Source organism: Diachasma alloeum, unplaced genomic scaffold (assembly GCF_001412515.2).
Source record: "Diachasma alloeum isolate Michigan unplaced genomic scaffold, Dall2.0 Dall_scaffold_00206, whole genome shotgun sequence".
Taxonomy (NCBI): Eukaryota; Metazoa; Arthropoda; class Insecta; order Hymenoptera; family Braconidae; genus Diachasma; species Diachasma alloeum.
The window spans coordinates 1,888,880-1,903,508 of record NW_021680371.1 but is presented as its reverse complement, the minus strand read 5'-3'; the positions used below and the strand labels follow the sequence as shown (position 1 = coordinate 1,903,508).

At 36.3% G+C, this 14,629-nt stretch overlaps 3 protein-coding genes across 3 annotated transcripts in view; 1 reads left to right on the top strand and 2 right to left on the bottom strand.

Moving 5' to 3' along the window:
• The window catches only part of LOC107036121 (acetylcholinesterase), a 9,548-nt gene extending 2,887 nt beyond the window's left edge, over nucleotides 1-6,661 (bottom strand). The window contains exons 1-8 of the mRNA XM_015253861.1: nucleotides 6,446-6,661; nucleotides 6,070-6,207; nucleotides 4,020-4,185; nucleotides 3,762-3,947; nucleotides 1,876-2,087; nucleotides 1,097-1,256; nucleotides 798-961; nucleotides 560-716 (exon numbers count right to left, since the gene is read on the bottom strand). Coding sequence (XP_015109347.1) covers nucleotides 560-716; nucleotides 798-961; nucleotides 1,097-1,256; nucleotides 1,876-2,087; nucleotides 3,762-3,947; nucleotides 4,020-4,185; nucleotides 6,070-6,207; nucleotides 6,446-6,661 — 1,399 coding nt within the window. The remainder of the gene's footprint in view (nucleotides 1-559; nucleotides 717-797; nucleotides 962-1,096; nucleotides 1,257-1,875; nucleotides 2,088-3,761; nucleotides 3,948-4,019; nucleotides 4,186-6,069; nucleotides 6,208-6,445) is intronic.
• Nucleotides 6,662-8,981: 2,320 nt separating this feature from the next.
• Nucleotides 8,982-11,517, top strand: LOC107036120 (mite allergen Der f 3). The gene is made up of 4 exons (XM_015253860.1): nucleotides 8,982-9,030; nucleotides 9,085-9,404; nucleotides 10,479-10,736; nucleotides 11,365-11,517. Exons 1-4 carry the CDS (start codon nucleotides 8,982-8,984, stop codon nucleotides 11,515-11,517), a joined length of 780 nt encoding a protein of 259 aa, XP_015109346.1.
• A 1,044-nt stretch (nucleotides 11,518-12,561) lies between these two features.
• The window catches only part of LOC107036197 (F-box/LRR-repeat protein 14), a 12,370-nt gene continuing 10,302 nt past the window's right edge, over nucleotides 12,562-14,629 (bottom strand). Inside the window, exon 4 of the mRNA XM_015253978.2 lies at nucleotides 12,562-13,782. Within this exon, the coding sequence (XP_015109464.1) occupies nucleotides 13,006-13,782 (777 nt within the window). The 3' untranslated portion in view covers nucleotides 12,562-13,005. The remainder of the gene's footprint in view (nucleotides 13,783-14,629) is intronic.

Here is a 14,629-nt window from a genome sequence, read left to right as displayed (position 1 = left end):
GTGAGGGGGAGATTTTAACAACACGTTCCGTAATTTTTCCGGAACTTTTCGTAAAAATTCTTAAACATCCAAGAATTTTCATGTTCTGAGGCATAATAAGTCTTGAAGTTTCTGTTAGATTTTACAACTTCCAGAAAAATTACGTGACTTTTTCGTATTTTTTCGGTGACAGACCCGAAAATTTACTGAACGTTTCAGATTTATTCTCTTATATTCCTATAGAAATTCACTGAAAACGATTCTCGCTTGCGGATTACGTGAAATGTTCCGTAATTTTTCTTGAATATTTCTCTCCGTGTACCTCTTCGGAATGAAAATATCTTTTTTTTCAAGGGAAGTTTATCAAGAAATATCATATTTCATCTCTAAGATACAATTTGTTTTGTTCAGACAAGACTTTTTTTTCTCAGAAAAAAACTTTTTTTTCTTTTTTTCGATTTATTTTCTTCGAATCAATGTTTTTTTCACAAAAAAAATTGTTTTTCTCAAATACCTTCTCTTTAAAAAAAAATTGTTTTCTCTCCGAGGAAATTTTTGTTTTCTCAGTATTGTTAATTACCAGTCAAGCTTGGGATAATGCGCGCTTGTAATCGATGGTATGAATATTCCTCAGCATTATAAGAATTCTGATAATAGTAAGCCGGGGCTGAAGACATTTCAGCCACCAACTTTACTTTTTGGTCGATTACAGGCCTATAGAGCGTATTCGTGATATGCTGGAATGAAAAATAATATAATTGTCATGTACCAATCATCATCCATTGAATTAACACATGAATGTATTCTGATGAACTCACATTTATGGCTTGCGTTACCAATTCAACGGGCAATTCTGATATATGCTTGTGCAAGACCTTTGACAATTCATCATAGAGATGCGTTAGTTTCTCCTGCACTGGATGATGGCAGCCCGCGAACTGCTTGAGAGCAAGTTCTACGTACCAATGTAAATTTTGCGTACCTGAGAAGAACATTGAAAATCGCAAGCAGTTTCGAGAAGGAAAATTGAACATATTATTTAACAATTTTTTCTTCCTTTTCTTTCAACATCAAATTCATTTTCTCTATCTCGTAAATAATTATGAAAAATTCTCACTAGTAGTGAAAGAAAGCATTTCATCCCGCATGAAACCACTCATGAAGGGGACTTGAGCAAAACTTCCAGCTTTATATTTCTTGATGGGACATTCCGTTAAGAAGGCGTCTACACCAGCCACTCTAGCATCTTCGATTATTGGTTTGAACTTGCGATCTGCCTGGGAATTGATAGATAACGATAGGAATTTTTAACGATTAATCGATGCGGGTGCTTCTGCTTATGAAAATATTTCATAGATAAACCTAGCGAATGCAGTAGAAAATTCAATCCAATTTCTTCTGAATTTTCTCTTAGTGTTTGGCCGACTCTATTGAAAAATTTTAGTATAATATAACTTATTTGCGTGTTTTTTAAATAGAAATGTTCAATGAAAAATCATCTATAGAAAACATCCATAGAATTCGATTTGAAGCCTCCGGGAATTCCTCGGCTCAAATTTCTTAGGTTTTCTTGTTCAATTTTTTTATGAAAAAAGAACAAAAATAAAGATGAAAAAACTTAGAACATTAATATAGAAATTCGTATGGAAAACCATCTCAATAGAAAAAGTTGTACAGAAAGATGAGATTCTACTTATTTTTCCAACAAAATGCTTTCAATTGAACATCCTATAAAAAACGCCCAGTAAAGCTGTCGAATTCTTCAATAAAATCAACCAAAATTTAATACAATGTTAAAAAGAAATTCAATAGAAATACGATAGAATTTTCCATCTAATTCGCTGTTTTTTCATGACATTTTTTTCATTCGTGCTAAATCAATGCATAATAATATACATGTATCAAATTCGGTAACAATTTTTCGCCTCCAGTCACCAAGTCCTCAGGCGTTTTTTTCATTAATTCACGATAGAGCGTAGTTTTATCCTCCGTATCAATTCCTAGGACTTTCCCGAGATGAAAGGCACGAGTCTCACTTTGATTTCGTGTCAAGAAGGTCCAGGCACTCCAGGGAGCAGAACTCATTGCTATAGCTCCGTGGAATAATCCTGAAATTATGGAAGAATTCATCTCGCAAAATTAGGTCTCTTTGATTCTGGTTCGCATGATACAGTTATAATCCGCGATGAATGAAGACACAATACTAATTAACTCTCGGTCACTTGCGCTCGGCTGCGAGCCTTCATCCGTGCCACGGTTAGCGCAGCGCCGCGGGGTTAAATCGAGCGCGCTGTTGCCACCTTGGCGCTTACCGCTATGCGCGCCTTTCAAGTATGGCAGCGAATATAGCAACACTGTCCCTCGCGGGGCCGACAGAGACTCACTCGTACCGGGCGGCGCGACGCCGCTTTTCAGTCCATTCGACGTTTCTTTTCTTTTTTTAGTTAAACAAATTTGCCGAGAAAAAACGGACAACGCCAACAGTTAGTAAAAGGATTGAACTAGGAACGCTAATTTTTTTAGATTTTTTAAGCTTCGATAAACGTAATAAACTAAAATATAAAAAAAATGAAAACGGGCGGTGCCGTGCTCATTAAGCGAGTGATCGAGGGTTAATCAGATGGTTGGGGCGGTTTGTTAATTAGACACTAAAAGAGAATATGACCAAGTGTCTTGCTCAATATCTCCAAAGATAGAATCGAATATCGATGTTACAGGGAATCCTCCCTAAGGGTAACGGTTTTTCATTCGCATACAAATTTCTCGCGACAAAATTTCAAAACCGAAAACAAGTTTTCCAGCGATAACTGTATTGTTGACATCTGATCTGCCGGCAATTTATTCTTGGAATATTGTATCCGTTGATAAGTTGTCTGTTATTTCCTGAGTTTACCATTTCGGATGATAAAGTAGCCAGCGAGGGTTTCCGATGACCCCCTCTTATCGATTTGAATCAAACTCACTACTTCGTAATGTATCCCTATCTGTATTATCACCGCAGATGAAGCGAAACGAATGCTTAAATGCGTAGAATTGCAAATTAATTTCCCCTGTATTTATGAGTTAATTTGCACGTAAGTGAATAGTATAATGTATATTCATAAATTAACGAGAATATCGTGCATTTATGAAAGCATTGTAATTTTATGTGAAACGTTTGTTTTGTGTGTTATCAAATTGAATATTGCGGCTTAAATGTGCTCTATGAATTCTGAGTACTGTTTTTTGCTTCTTTGCACTTTAAATACTTTCAGAAGGAGATGAAATTTGGGCCTCGGATATAATGGATGTGGAGAAATTTGTGCTGGGAAAATTGTCAACTGATAAATTGTCGGTTATTTTGTCGCGGAAATTTTATCCGCGGATGAAATGTTACAGAACCAGTGCTCGCCCGCGTGAGTTCTTCTTCTTCTTCTATTTGTTATAGTTATATCCTGACTCAAAGATAGAGAGACAAGCACCATTACTCCTCCGAAGCCCGCGTAAATTCTCACTGCCCCACCGCGCGAGGAGAATCGTTCCCCCACCAGTAGATTCCCTGGCTTTTCCCCCACCGACGGCCCTACTTGCGTCTCTCCAACTGCAGCGCTATTGGTCTCTCACTGCCAGGAGTGGGGCGCCAGCGTAAGTGCTGGTTAGGAGAATTCTAATCCCCGGAGCTAAAGAATTTAGAAGGGCTCGCTGGACCCAAAAGATAGTCTTTATCAAGGGGACTTCTTGATGTCCTCCAGGTGATAGACAATTGAATTAGGATTCGAGGGGGATATGCAACAATACACTACCTCTCGAAGCGTCTGAAATCATGTGGAGATCAACATCAACACCACCAGAGCTGCAGCCGAATATCGTCACCCTGTTCGGATCACCTCCGAATTTTTGAATATTCCGTTGAACCCACTTGAGCACCAGAACTTGATCCTTCAGTTGGAGATTTTCAGATGCTTCGGGAATATTCAGTGCCAGGAAACCTTGACAAAATATTCCGCACGTCAGATATGTCTTCTCGACATGTATCAGAACAAGGCTTCTTTTTAATCTACCTAATATATCCAGACGAAAATTGGCAGCCACCATGACGACATTCTCTTCGAGAATAAAATCAGGACCATAGTATGAAGCATTAGCATATCCTGTCGCGAACTTTCCACCGTGGATCCATACCATCACCGGTAGTAGATCGCTTGACGAGGTTTCATCATAATTTACCTGCAGGGACAGAAATTCTTTGAAGAATTTTACTGCACGTACGGCAAAAGGGAACAGCCAAGAAAAAAATCCAGTGCTGGCACTGGAATTTTCTCATGAATCCTCAGAAATTTCATCATAAATCTTTATAAATTATATCGGAAATAACCAGAAATTTTCTTCAACACCACAAGAATTGTTCAAAGTTTTTTAAAAAACGTACTTGATGCATGCGCGCAGTGGTTTAAGTAAACACTCGTGGGCATTTGAAGAGCACCAAGTACGTTTTTTTCTTGAACATTATTTTTCTTTTGTTTTTCAAGTTTCCCCTTCTTTTTCCTTTTATTTCCTTTTTTGGTTACTTCATCAACTCTTCAACTTTCACTTTAATTTAGCTTGTGTTATTGTTCAATGTATTATTGCGATCAGTGAGTTCTCGCTGTTTAAGAATAGCACATATGATTTAGTCAGATTGAACTTATAACTAATTATCATTTCGAACCCTTCAATCTTCAAGCTTTATCTTTTAGAACAGGAAATTGGATCGATTCTCATTTTAGAATTTAAGTCCTGATCTGGTAGTTTACCAAGTACTTGTAACATTGTTCTGATTTCATTTTTTTCTCAATGTTTAACAAAAGCATAATTTTTTCAACAAATCAATTCCAAGGTACGTAATTGTCCTGGTTTCTTGCAAAACCGTCTGTTTTCATTTTTTGGGACATCATTGATTTTGACGATCTTTTAATTTTACCTGGGAATGACATAGAATGTTATGAAATGTGAAGATATAAAAAAGTGCAGCCCTTCTCTTCAGCTTTTTTTGAATGATAGCAGTAGTTATGGAGGCGATAATTGAAATTCAGTCATTACAAAAGTATTTTTAGTGACAGAACTCTACTGGTCCTTTACATCTTATGGACATATAGAAGAATTATAGCCCTGATGAAGAACTCCTTGAGAGTTCGAAACCTTAGCCGCTCAAAGAAACTTATTTACGTTTCCTGCAATGAAAAATTTTTGAATTCATATCGCGTTTTGTGGCCGTTATGGCTGGCAGAAGTTGAGAAAAAGGAAGAATTAGGTACGATTGTAAATTTATTTAGCGTGAAGATATGCTGTTTTTTGAAAATGTGCATATGTATGTAATATGTATGAAAAATACCTGAAGTATTTTTCGTAAATCTTCACACGGAGAGAAAAATTCAATAAAAACTACCAGAAAAAAAACGTAAAAATTACGTTTCGAAATGTAATCCGCGAGCGAATTAAAATTCAATAAAAAGTGTGAGTCGGAACTGAAATTGTACTCATCGCCACGTAAATTCTACGATTTGTTCCGTAAAAATTAACCACCCGTCTGATGACTCACCGCTGTGGGGACAACAACTCGTTCCGTAATTTTTCCTCAACGATTGAGAAATTTTACGGAATGGAACGTAGAAATAACTCACCAGCTTCATAAAAATTGTTGAACGTTCAAGAATTTTTTATTTTGAAGGCATAATAAGTTAATAACAAGGGAAGTTTCTGTAAGATTTTCCTTCTTCGGGGAAAATTACGTGACCATTTCGTACTTTGTTCGGTGATGAACCTGAAAATTCACTGAACGTTTCAGATTTCTTCTCTTCCATTCCTATAAAAATTGCCGGAAAACGATTCCCAGTCGCGGATTAGGTGAATTGTTCCTTAATTTTCACTGAATATTTCTCCCCGTCCCCAAAAAAGGAGTCAGAGGAAAAATCACTATTCATTTCGCATTTGTTCCTCGATATGGAGTCAAAAATATGCCGAACTGCATTTCACTCGACGCGATTACTTAACTTTTTTAGTAATTTTTCCTCAACCTTTTTCCGTGTGTAGATTTCACGATGAGGAAATAAAAAGGTAGAATAAATGAAAAACCTTAGGCGTGTAGACGTTCAAGTACAGGCAGTCCTCATTACCACTGAAGGTATCTTTGATAAAATCCATCTGTGGGCATTGGTTACCTTCTGCTGTTGCTTCGAGAACATGTACCCATGGTTCAGCCTCTTCAGGAGGCTAAAGTCAATCAAGATTCTCATTGAAGAATATAGTCCTCACAATTTTAAACAGAATCTTCAATACTTTCTCCACAATCGTCGACAAATATCGAGAATGAACGTTCAAAATTATCAAAAATTTCAATAGTTTTTCATCAAAAAACTTATTCATCTCCAAGCGATGTAAATCAATCCAGGAAATCATTTCGCTGACACATTTTGGAGAAATAAAAAAACAATCTGAAATTTATATTCACCTGAAATCGAAGATCATTGATCGGTGGTCTAGCATACGGAATTCCCCTGAATGAACCGTAAGGAACTGAATTCATCACTGTCCGCAAGATTTCCCCCACAACAGGTCCTCTATCCGTTTCAATGACTGCGGTCAATTCACATACAACTGCGATCGAAAAATAAGCAACAACAGTCAACAATAAAACGAAGGCCGTGTATTTTCCGAACAATGCCATTGTCCGAAGTAATTATTTCTCAAATGAAGAACTAAATACAACTTTATTATCCTCTTAAAATTGATAAAGAAAAAATTAATGTGCAGGTCTATAAATCCATGCTATCCACGTTTATAAAAGTAGTTGACATATCATCTTTTGAATTCCTTTCAAGAGACTAAATGGCAATTCAAGTATTCAGTACTTCGACCAACGAATGCAATTCCGGCTAATCGTGTAAGCTGGTATTTTATCGGGTGCGCAAGTGGTAATTACCATAACGATAATTTTTTTCCACCCGAATTCATGCGATAACCCTATATATCAAGTTTTTTACTGAAAAGCAGTGCGAATGTATCAAAAATATGAGTTCCATAATTTCACTCCTGTATTTTGATGCCTAAAAAAAGAGATTCCTCTAGTTTCTTAAACGGATATAGATTTCATTTCTAACAAACATGAATTGTATTTCAAATATTCAAATCTATAAAAGATGAAAGTATCGAGAAGTTGTTTTATATTGATCAAAATATCGAAATCTATCGAAAGTGTCCGACCGCTCGTCTGCAATTCTGATTGCACGGAGAGAAATGTTCAGTAAAAATTACGGAACTCACAATTCACTCACCGGTTACGGAATCGACTCAGAAGATTTAAGTGACGGTATCATAATTTTTCACAGGAGATTCAAATGAAAATTACGGAACGCTCCGGAAAAATCCCGTGACAGTTCCGTAAAATTTCCTACATTCACATTTCGCTCTGGAATTACGGAAAAGATACGTAATTTTCATTGAATATTTCTCTCAGTGTGATCAATGAGTCGCGTGAGGTTAGTCGTTAAAAAAATACGCGGTTTTTCAAATTCTCTATATGCAGAAATTATTCTTTGCATCATAATTGTCAATTTTCTTATGATATCTCACACTAAGAAAAAAAAATCTGAAGATTCCAAGAAATACATTAATGAAGGAAATTTATATAGCCTTTCACATCTTTGTGACGTCATAGGAAATGATTGGATGGGATTTGGTTGAGGTAGAAGGGGAACCGGAATTATTCTCAATCTGAATAACCAGAAAATTTTTACTGAAAAAATGGATAGTCCAGACCGGGATTTGAATCCGGGACCTTCCGATTATGCATCGAGTGCTCTGCTTTTTTTTGTTTAACAATTTTTTTATTCAGATAACAAAATTTATTTACAATATTTACATACATAAAAAATAGTTGAAAAAAATTAATGTACAGTATTTAGATTTAATATGTAAATTTATAGCTAATTAGCAGATCTCGAGTTTAAACTTTATTAAGAGAATTTTGATTCTCTATTTTGTTGTTTTTATCTATTAGTAAAATATCCATGGGAAAAAATTTTTTTTAAATTATGCCTATTGTCACATGCGATCGCTATTTGTTTACAACTATTATGCCTAAATAAAATTTAAATGGGTGAGATGCACTAGGTGTTTTTAAAAAAAGACATTAAATTATTGGCATAGAGAAGGGTAATAAAAAAAAAAGATTTTATGATATGCGAACGCTAATTGATTATTATAATAATCATAACAGGGTATCGGTTCGGGTGCTCTGCCAACTGGGCTATCCGGCTCCTAGCCATTGCCTCATTTAAAATTTTTGGTACATATTGAGCTCCGCCGTCCTTCTTACGGCATTCATTTTTTACATTAAAAAAGGAAATCCAAGAGATTTTATAATCATCCGAAAGATGGGGGTAATTGGTTCATATAAAAAAAATAGTTCCCAAATCAATTCAAGTGGTTTTTACATTAAAATATTTTAGAATTGAGATGTGTGGTTGTAGGAAATTTTACGGAGCTGTCACGGAATTTTTCTAGAGCGTTCCGTAATTTTTATCTGAATTTCCTGTGAAAAAATACGATACCTTAATTACGTCACTTAAATTTTCTGAGTCGATTCCGTAATCGGCGAGCGAATTGTGAGTTCCGTAATTTTTACTGAACATTTGTTTCCGTGTGTGATGTTGTTTTCAACGTCAATAAGACATCGACAAAGATATCACCGGAAAAGTTTCTATCACTACTTTCCTGTACTACGATAGAGAAAATCCATTGACTCATTACCTATTCATTGTGACGTCAAAAATCGGAGCATTTGTGGACGTGCAAAGTGCGGAAGTTCAGTCAAACTCCTCAGATGTAATTACAGCCGGAAGATTACAGAGGAAAATGGAATGACTCAATGGCCTGTATAAAATGTCCTGAAATGAATTCTTGACCTCAGTTATCAAGCGTCTACACTCGAGAGAGATTCTCTCACCTACTAATTATATTTTCATTGAATTCCCGTGCATTCAAAAATGTATACTGCATTATATATTGTCCTGCTATTGCCTTCGATATTCATTGGTGAGTCTTTCGAATACTTTATTCTGTAAAAGTTCTAATTTTGAAAATGCGCAGGAACGAATGCTCATGTTCTGAATCCTTGGAGGGGAATTGTTGGAGGAGTCACTGCAAGAGCGGGTGAATTCCCGTACTTCGCCTCGTTGAGAGATGAATATGGACACTTCTGTGGTGGCACCATAATCAGCCCTATACATGTACTCACTGCTGGTCATTGTTTATCCAAACCGGGATCTCGTTTCTACGTTGCAAGTGGATTAACTTGGAGAGACGATTCTAATGCTATTATCAGTGAAGTGAGGTCGTTTCAACTTCACCCCGATTTTGTAGCATATACACCTGGTCGGGGGCTCAAGAATGACGTTGCGGTTATTACAGTAAATAGAACATAATTTTTGTTCTTTATATAATTAAATAATGATTTTTTTATTCTTGATGATTTTTTCGCTCGAACTTCCGTAGCCGAATCTATCACACTGTTTTATTTGAGATATTTCAACCGAAATTAGATATTTCACAGTCCATTTGCTCGTGAATACTTCGCAATCTCTTTCAATTTATTTTTTGTTGACATTCTGCACTGAGATCGGGCAAAATCCGAGCGAAAAGAATAATCTGATAATTATCACTCGTGCATAATTTTTGTTCCTTATATAATTAAATAATGATTTTTTTATTCTTGATGATTTTTTCGCTCGAACTTCCGTAGCCGAATCTATCACACTGTTTTATTTGAGATATTTCAACCGAAATTAGATATTTCACAGTCCATTTGCTCGTGAATACTTCGCAATCTCTTTCAATTTATTTTTTGTTGACATTCTGCACTGAGATCGGGCAAAATCCGAACGAAAAGAATAATCTGATAATTATCACTCGTGCTCCCGAATTTATTGGGTATTTAGTTGAATCTCCTCTGCATAGAAAGGATGTGACAAATCTTGCAAGAAAATTTGGCTCATCGCTCTCTACGCAAAATAATCATCGGTAATACCTAGTAATTTTGCAGCACTTCTACTATTCACGAATGAAAACATTCAATAGAAAACCTAGCGCATTCGCTAGAAAATTCTATTGGAATTCTATGGGAATTCTATTGAAAAATTCTATTCGTTTTTTTCGCTGATTCTATTGCATAGTCAATATAAGAAAAAGTCAATAGATTTCGACTTTCTGTTTGAAATTTTCTCTTGAGATTTTTTCTATAAGACTGGTTGGGCATCAATTTTCTGAGTTTTGTCCACTCGGATTCTGTAATACATAAAACAAAATCCAGCGGAACAAACTTGTAAATTTTGTCCTCAATAATTCTAATAGAAAAAATATCAAGCGAAAAATTCGAACAGAAATTCGAAATCTATTGAATTCTTTCATTCGTATTACTCCTGATTATTTTCATGAATTCTCATCCGTTTATCACTCCAGTCATATCAATTGTTTCCTATTTTCAGTTGAAGAACAAACTCAATCTTGATGGGATTCGATTGAAAGCGCTGAAATTGCCAACTGAAGATTACGTTGACGGATCAATTGGTACGGCCATTGGCTTGGGAAAAATAAATTCAGTCTGGGATAAAGATTACACCAAACTTCCGAATCAACTTCAAAGATTGGATTTGGTAATCAAGGATGAAATCTGCCAGAAATTCGTGACTCAGCCATGGAGAGACATATTGTGCGGAGTGAATCCAAGAGCAACGATATGTGGGGTAAGAAGATGAATATAGAATTTATTATTAATGGTAGCCGTCTGTACGAAAAGAGCGAATTCTGTTAATTGACAATTACACTGAGAAAACAAATTCTAATATCTGAAACATATTTTCCTGAGACAAGCAATTTTTCTTCAATTGTTCGATTCTCCCAGGCATCTCAACTCACGAGGCTCGAAAAACGTCTCATGTTTTAAAATATTCTTGTACTGACGTATGATTTTGTCGCACATGAACTCGGTCAAATCGCGTAGAAGAATCGTCAATCTCCAAGGATTTATTGTTTTCATGATTTTTTGTAATGCAGTTCCAATACTTCGATATGTAATATATCCATGATATAATGCGCAACGATAGTGATAAATAAGAATTTATTTGAGTTCCGTGAACCGTAAACATTTTGAGATTTAAGCCATTGAAAATAAATTAGTTCTCTCAAGTGAATATGGTCTACATATTAGAAAACTTTTCTCTGAGCGTAAAACCCACTACTGCTGCTACTACTGAGCCGAATACTAAATCATACGAAAAATTATGATATTATTGCCGCTAAGTGGACTCTCTTCAAATGGAAATTTACAATTGAAGACAGTCAGCTTTATAATCCACAAACTTATTTTTTTAGGGTGATAGTGGAAGTCCCCTAATCATTAACGATGTTATCGTTGGGATTGCATCAGCTTCTGATTGCGAGGTTGGAGCAGAAGCCTTGTACGTCAATGTGTTCCATTATAAAAAATTTATTGAGAAAGTCATGAAGAGTAGTTACTTTAATTAACGGAGGAAATCATTTTTTGCATTCGATTATTTATCTATTTATGTATTTATTTATTTATTCTATTTATTGTAATCAAATAAATGACTGAGCACTTTATTATTGGTCTGACATTTTTATCTTTTGGTCTATTTCTACTGATTTTAGGAGCATACGTTTATTTTCGGGGGCTCAAGAATGACGTTGCGGTTATTACAGTAAATAGAACATAATTTTTTTTTCCTTATACAATTAAATAATAATTTTTTTTTATCCTTGATGATTTTTCCACTTGGATTTCCGTAGCCGAATCTATCAAACTGTTTTATTTGAGATATTCCAACCGAAAGTAGATATTTCACAGTCCATTTGTTCGTGAATACTTTCCAATCTCTTCGCAATCTTTTTCAATTTATTTTTTGTTGAAATTCTGTACTGAGATCGGAAAAAATCCGAATGAAAAGAATTTGTCTATTTCTACTGATTTTAGGAGCGTATATTTATTTTTAGGGAAAAGTAGGGAAAAATGGACCCCTACGGCATAACGGACCCTGACCGAAAATGGTTAATTCTTCAAAATTCATTTTTCATAAATTCAAAGTCATTTGTGGTTTGAAGTGATTAGCAAATCTGATCAAATTGCGGTTCAACGACACTTCTTGTCTATAAAACCCCTGTGACAGTTACGATTCAAGAAACTCACTTTTAATTCAATACATTCAGTTTTCCTGATTTGAAGGGAAGAAAAAAAAATTATTAATTTTTCTCTCAGTGGTACGTTTTACCCTAACCTCCCCTACAATTGTTCCAATTTTTTTTTCATTTCATTTTTCATTTCATTTTAATATACTCCCCCTTTTTGCCCTATCGCGCCCAAAATCATTTTCCAAAAAGCGGAGAAAGAATGCTCAAATCCAAAAGTGGAAGGAGAACTTTCCACTTCCTGGAAATGGAATCACCCTCTTCAATACCCTCGACGGAAAAGGATCGGTCGTCGAACACCCTGTATAGTTAAAATGAGTAAGAAGGGCATGAATGTATCAACTCCTAAAAAACTGAATTGCAAAATTCCCACTACGAATTATATAAATTTATTCATGAAATTTGGTTCAATGGATAACAATTTTTTTTCAATCAGAGCAGTCTTACTCGTACAATACCGTTATTAGCTCAATCCACAATATCATCAGGTTTAAGTATACAAATTACAGAATTATCGAACTTGATACGTACAATAATGAGTATAAAATATCTTTTAAGGACGGACGCATACTCATAGAACTCAAATTGTGCACACAACCACTCATGTTCATCTGGTCCCTTCAAAATCCTCCCTAGCCTCAAAAGCACATTTTTAAAAAATAGAATTGCCAATTATAGTGGAAAACTCCCTTTCAAAAATTCCCTCGATGAAATATCAAAGAAAAACTACAATTCTTCTGGGAAAATTTTCTTGTTCCTCATCCCCTTTGTCGGCCACCGCATTTTAGTAGGATCGGATTCTGTTTTCAATCAATCATCTGAATCAGACGTATCCTCATCTTCGTTGGACTCGGAATCCGACCCGTACTCGTACTGAAACTCATAACTAGAATTGTAATCATCGTCGTCATCATAAACTCGTTCTCCCCGAGGCCTGCGTGGATGCCTGGCATCATCTGGAGTTTCGACTATCAGCAAAGGGGAGTCATTGTTCGCGATCCAATTGGCGGTGACGGAGGTGTCGACAAACATCTTGAGTGACAAACCGTTGGCTCTGCGCTTTGTAACTTCGTGCGTTTCAAAGAGCACATCGCGAGTAATGCCGGTCCCTATCAAGTTCAAAACACGCAGGTCAGGGGCAATTCTCAGAAGAGTGATGACTTCCCCATTCCTTATGCCCCTACAATGCTCACAACTCAATTCTCTCAGAGTGCGTAATCCGATGAGAGAACCATCTGTGATGAGGCACATGCTGTCCAGACTAAGAACCTTGAGTTCGGGTAATCTCCACAAGTGCATGACCCCGTTATCGTCGATACGGCTGCAGAACGCGAGAACTAGATGCACCAACTTCCGGCAAGTTCTTGATAATGGGTCTAGAAAAGAGTTGTCGACAGCTAAGACATTCTGGAGATTTAGGTACTGCAAATTTGTGAGAGCAGTGATAAAGAATGTTCCACTAATCGTGCAATCGGCGAGGGAGAGGGAGTCGACATTAGCGTTTTGATTTATTATAGTTTCCATTGCATCATCCAGATGAAAACTGCGTATTGTGATGGATGTTAAGTTCTTCAAATTTCGAAGATACTGAAGCAGAAAATGCAGATAATGAGCGGTTAAGATATTTATGCACGGGGAGAAAAGTTCAATAAAAATGACCAAAAAACGTGAAAATTACGTTTCGAAACGTAATCCGCAAGCGAAGTAAAATTCAATAAAAAGTGTGAGTTGGAACTGAAATTGTACGAATCGCCACGTAAATTCTACGATTTATTCCGTAAAAATTAACCACCCGTCTAATGACTCACCGCTGTGGGAAAAACAAGTGGTTCCGTAATTTTTCCCCAACGATTGACAAATTTTACGGAACGGAACGTAGAAATAACTCGTGTCTACAACTCGGGGCTTCAATTGAAAACCCGAGTTGAAGGCCCGAGTTTGTAGCAAAGATGTCAGACAAGATATGCATGTTTATTGGGCTCAAACGAAAGAGCGGGTCAAGAAATGGCGTGCTAGGACCTCTANAATGACTCACCGCTGTGGGAAAAACAAGTGGTTCCGTAATTTTTCCCCAACGATTGACAAATTTTACGGAACGGAACGTAGAAATAACTCGTGTCTACAACTCGGGGCTTCAATTGAAAACCCGAGTTGAAGGCCCGAGTTTGTAGCAAAGATGTCAGACAAGATATGCATGTTTATTGGGCTCAAACGAAAGAGCGGGTCAAGAAATGGCGTGCTAGGACCTCTAAAGATGGTTTTGAACCAGGGGAGACTCATAGACCCCACTGGACAATGTTGTCACAATTGCGCTTTTCAATTGAAAACAGACATCCTTTCGAGAGATTTGTCATCTTTAAAGACTTCTGCACGCCATTTCTCGACCCGCTCTTTCATTTGAGCTCAAAAAAACATTCATATCTTGTCTGACATC

What these genes read in the sequence shown, in the direction of transcription:
- LOC107036120 (XM_015253860.1), top strand. Translation starts at nt 8,982, where the DNA reads ATGTATACTGCATTATATATTGTCCTGCTATTGCCTTCGATATTCATT. An exon ending in ATGACGTTGCGGTTATTACA is followed by an intron (nt 9,405 to 10,478) that starts GTAAATAGAACA and finishes TCCTATTTTCAG; the next exon opens with TTGAAGAACAAACTCAATCT. An exon ending in CAAGAGCAACGATATGTGGG is followed by an intron (nt 10,737 to 11,364) that starts GTAAGAAGATGA and finishes TTATTTTTTTAG; the next exon opens with GGTGATAGTGGAAGTCCCCT.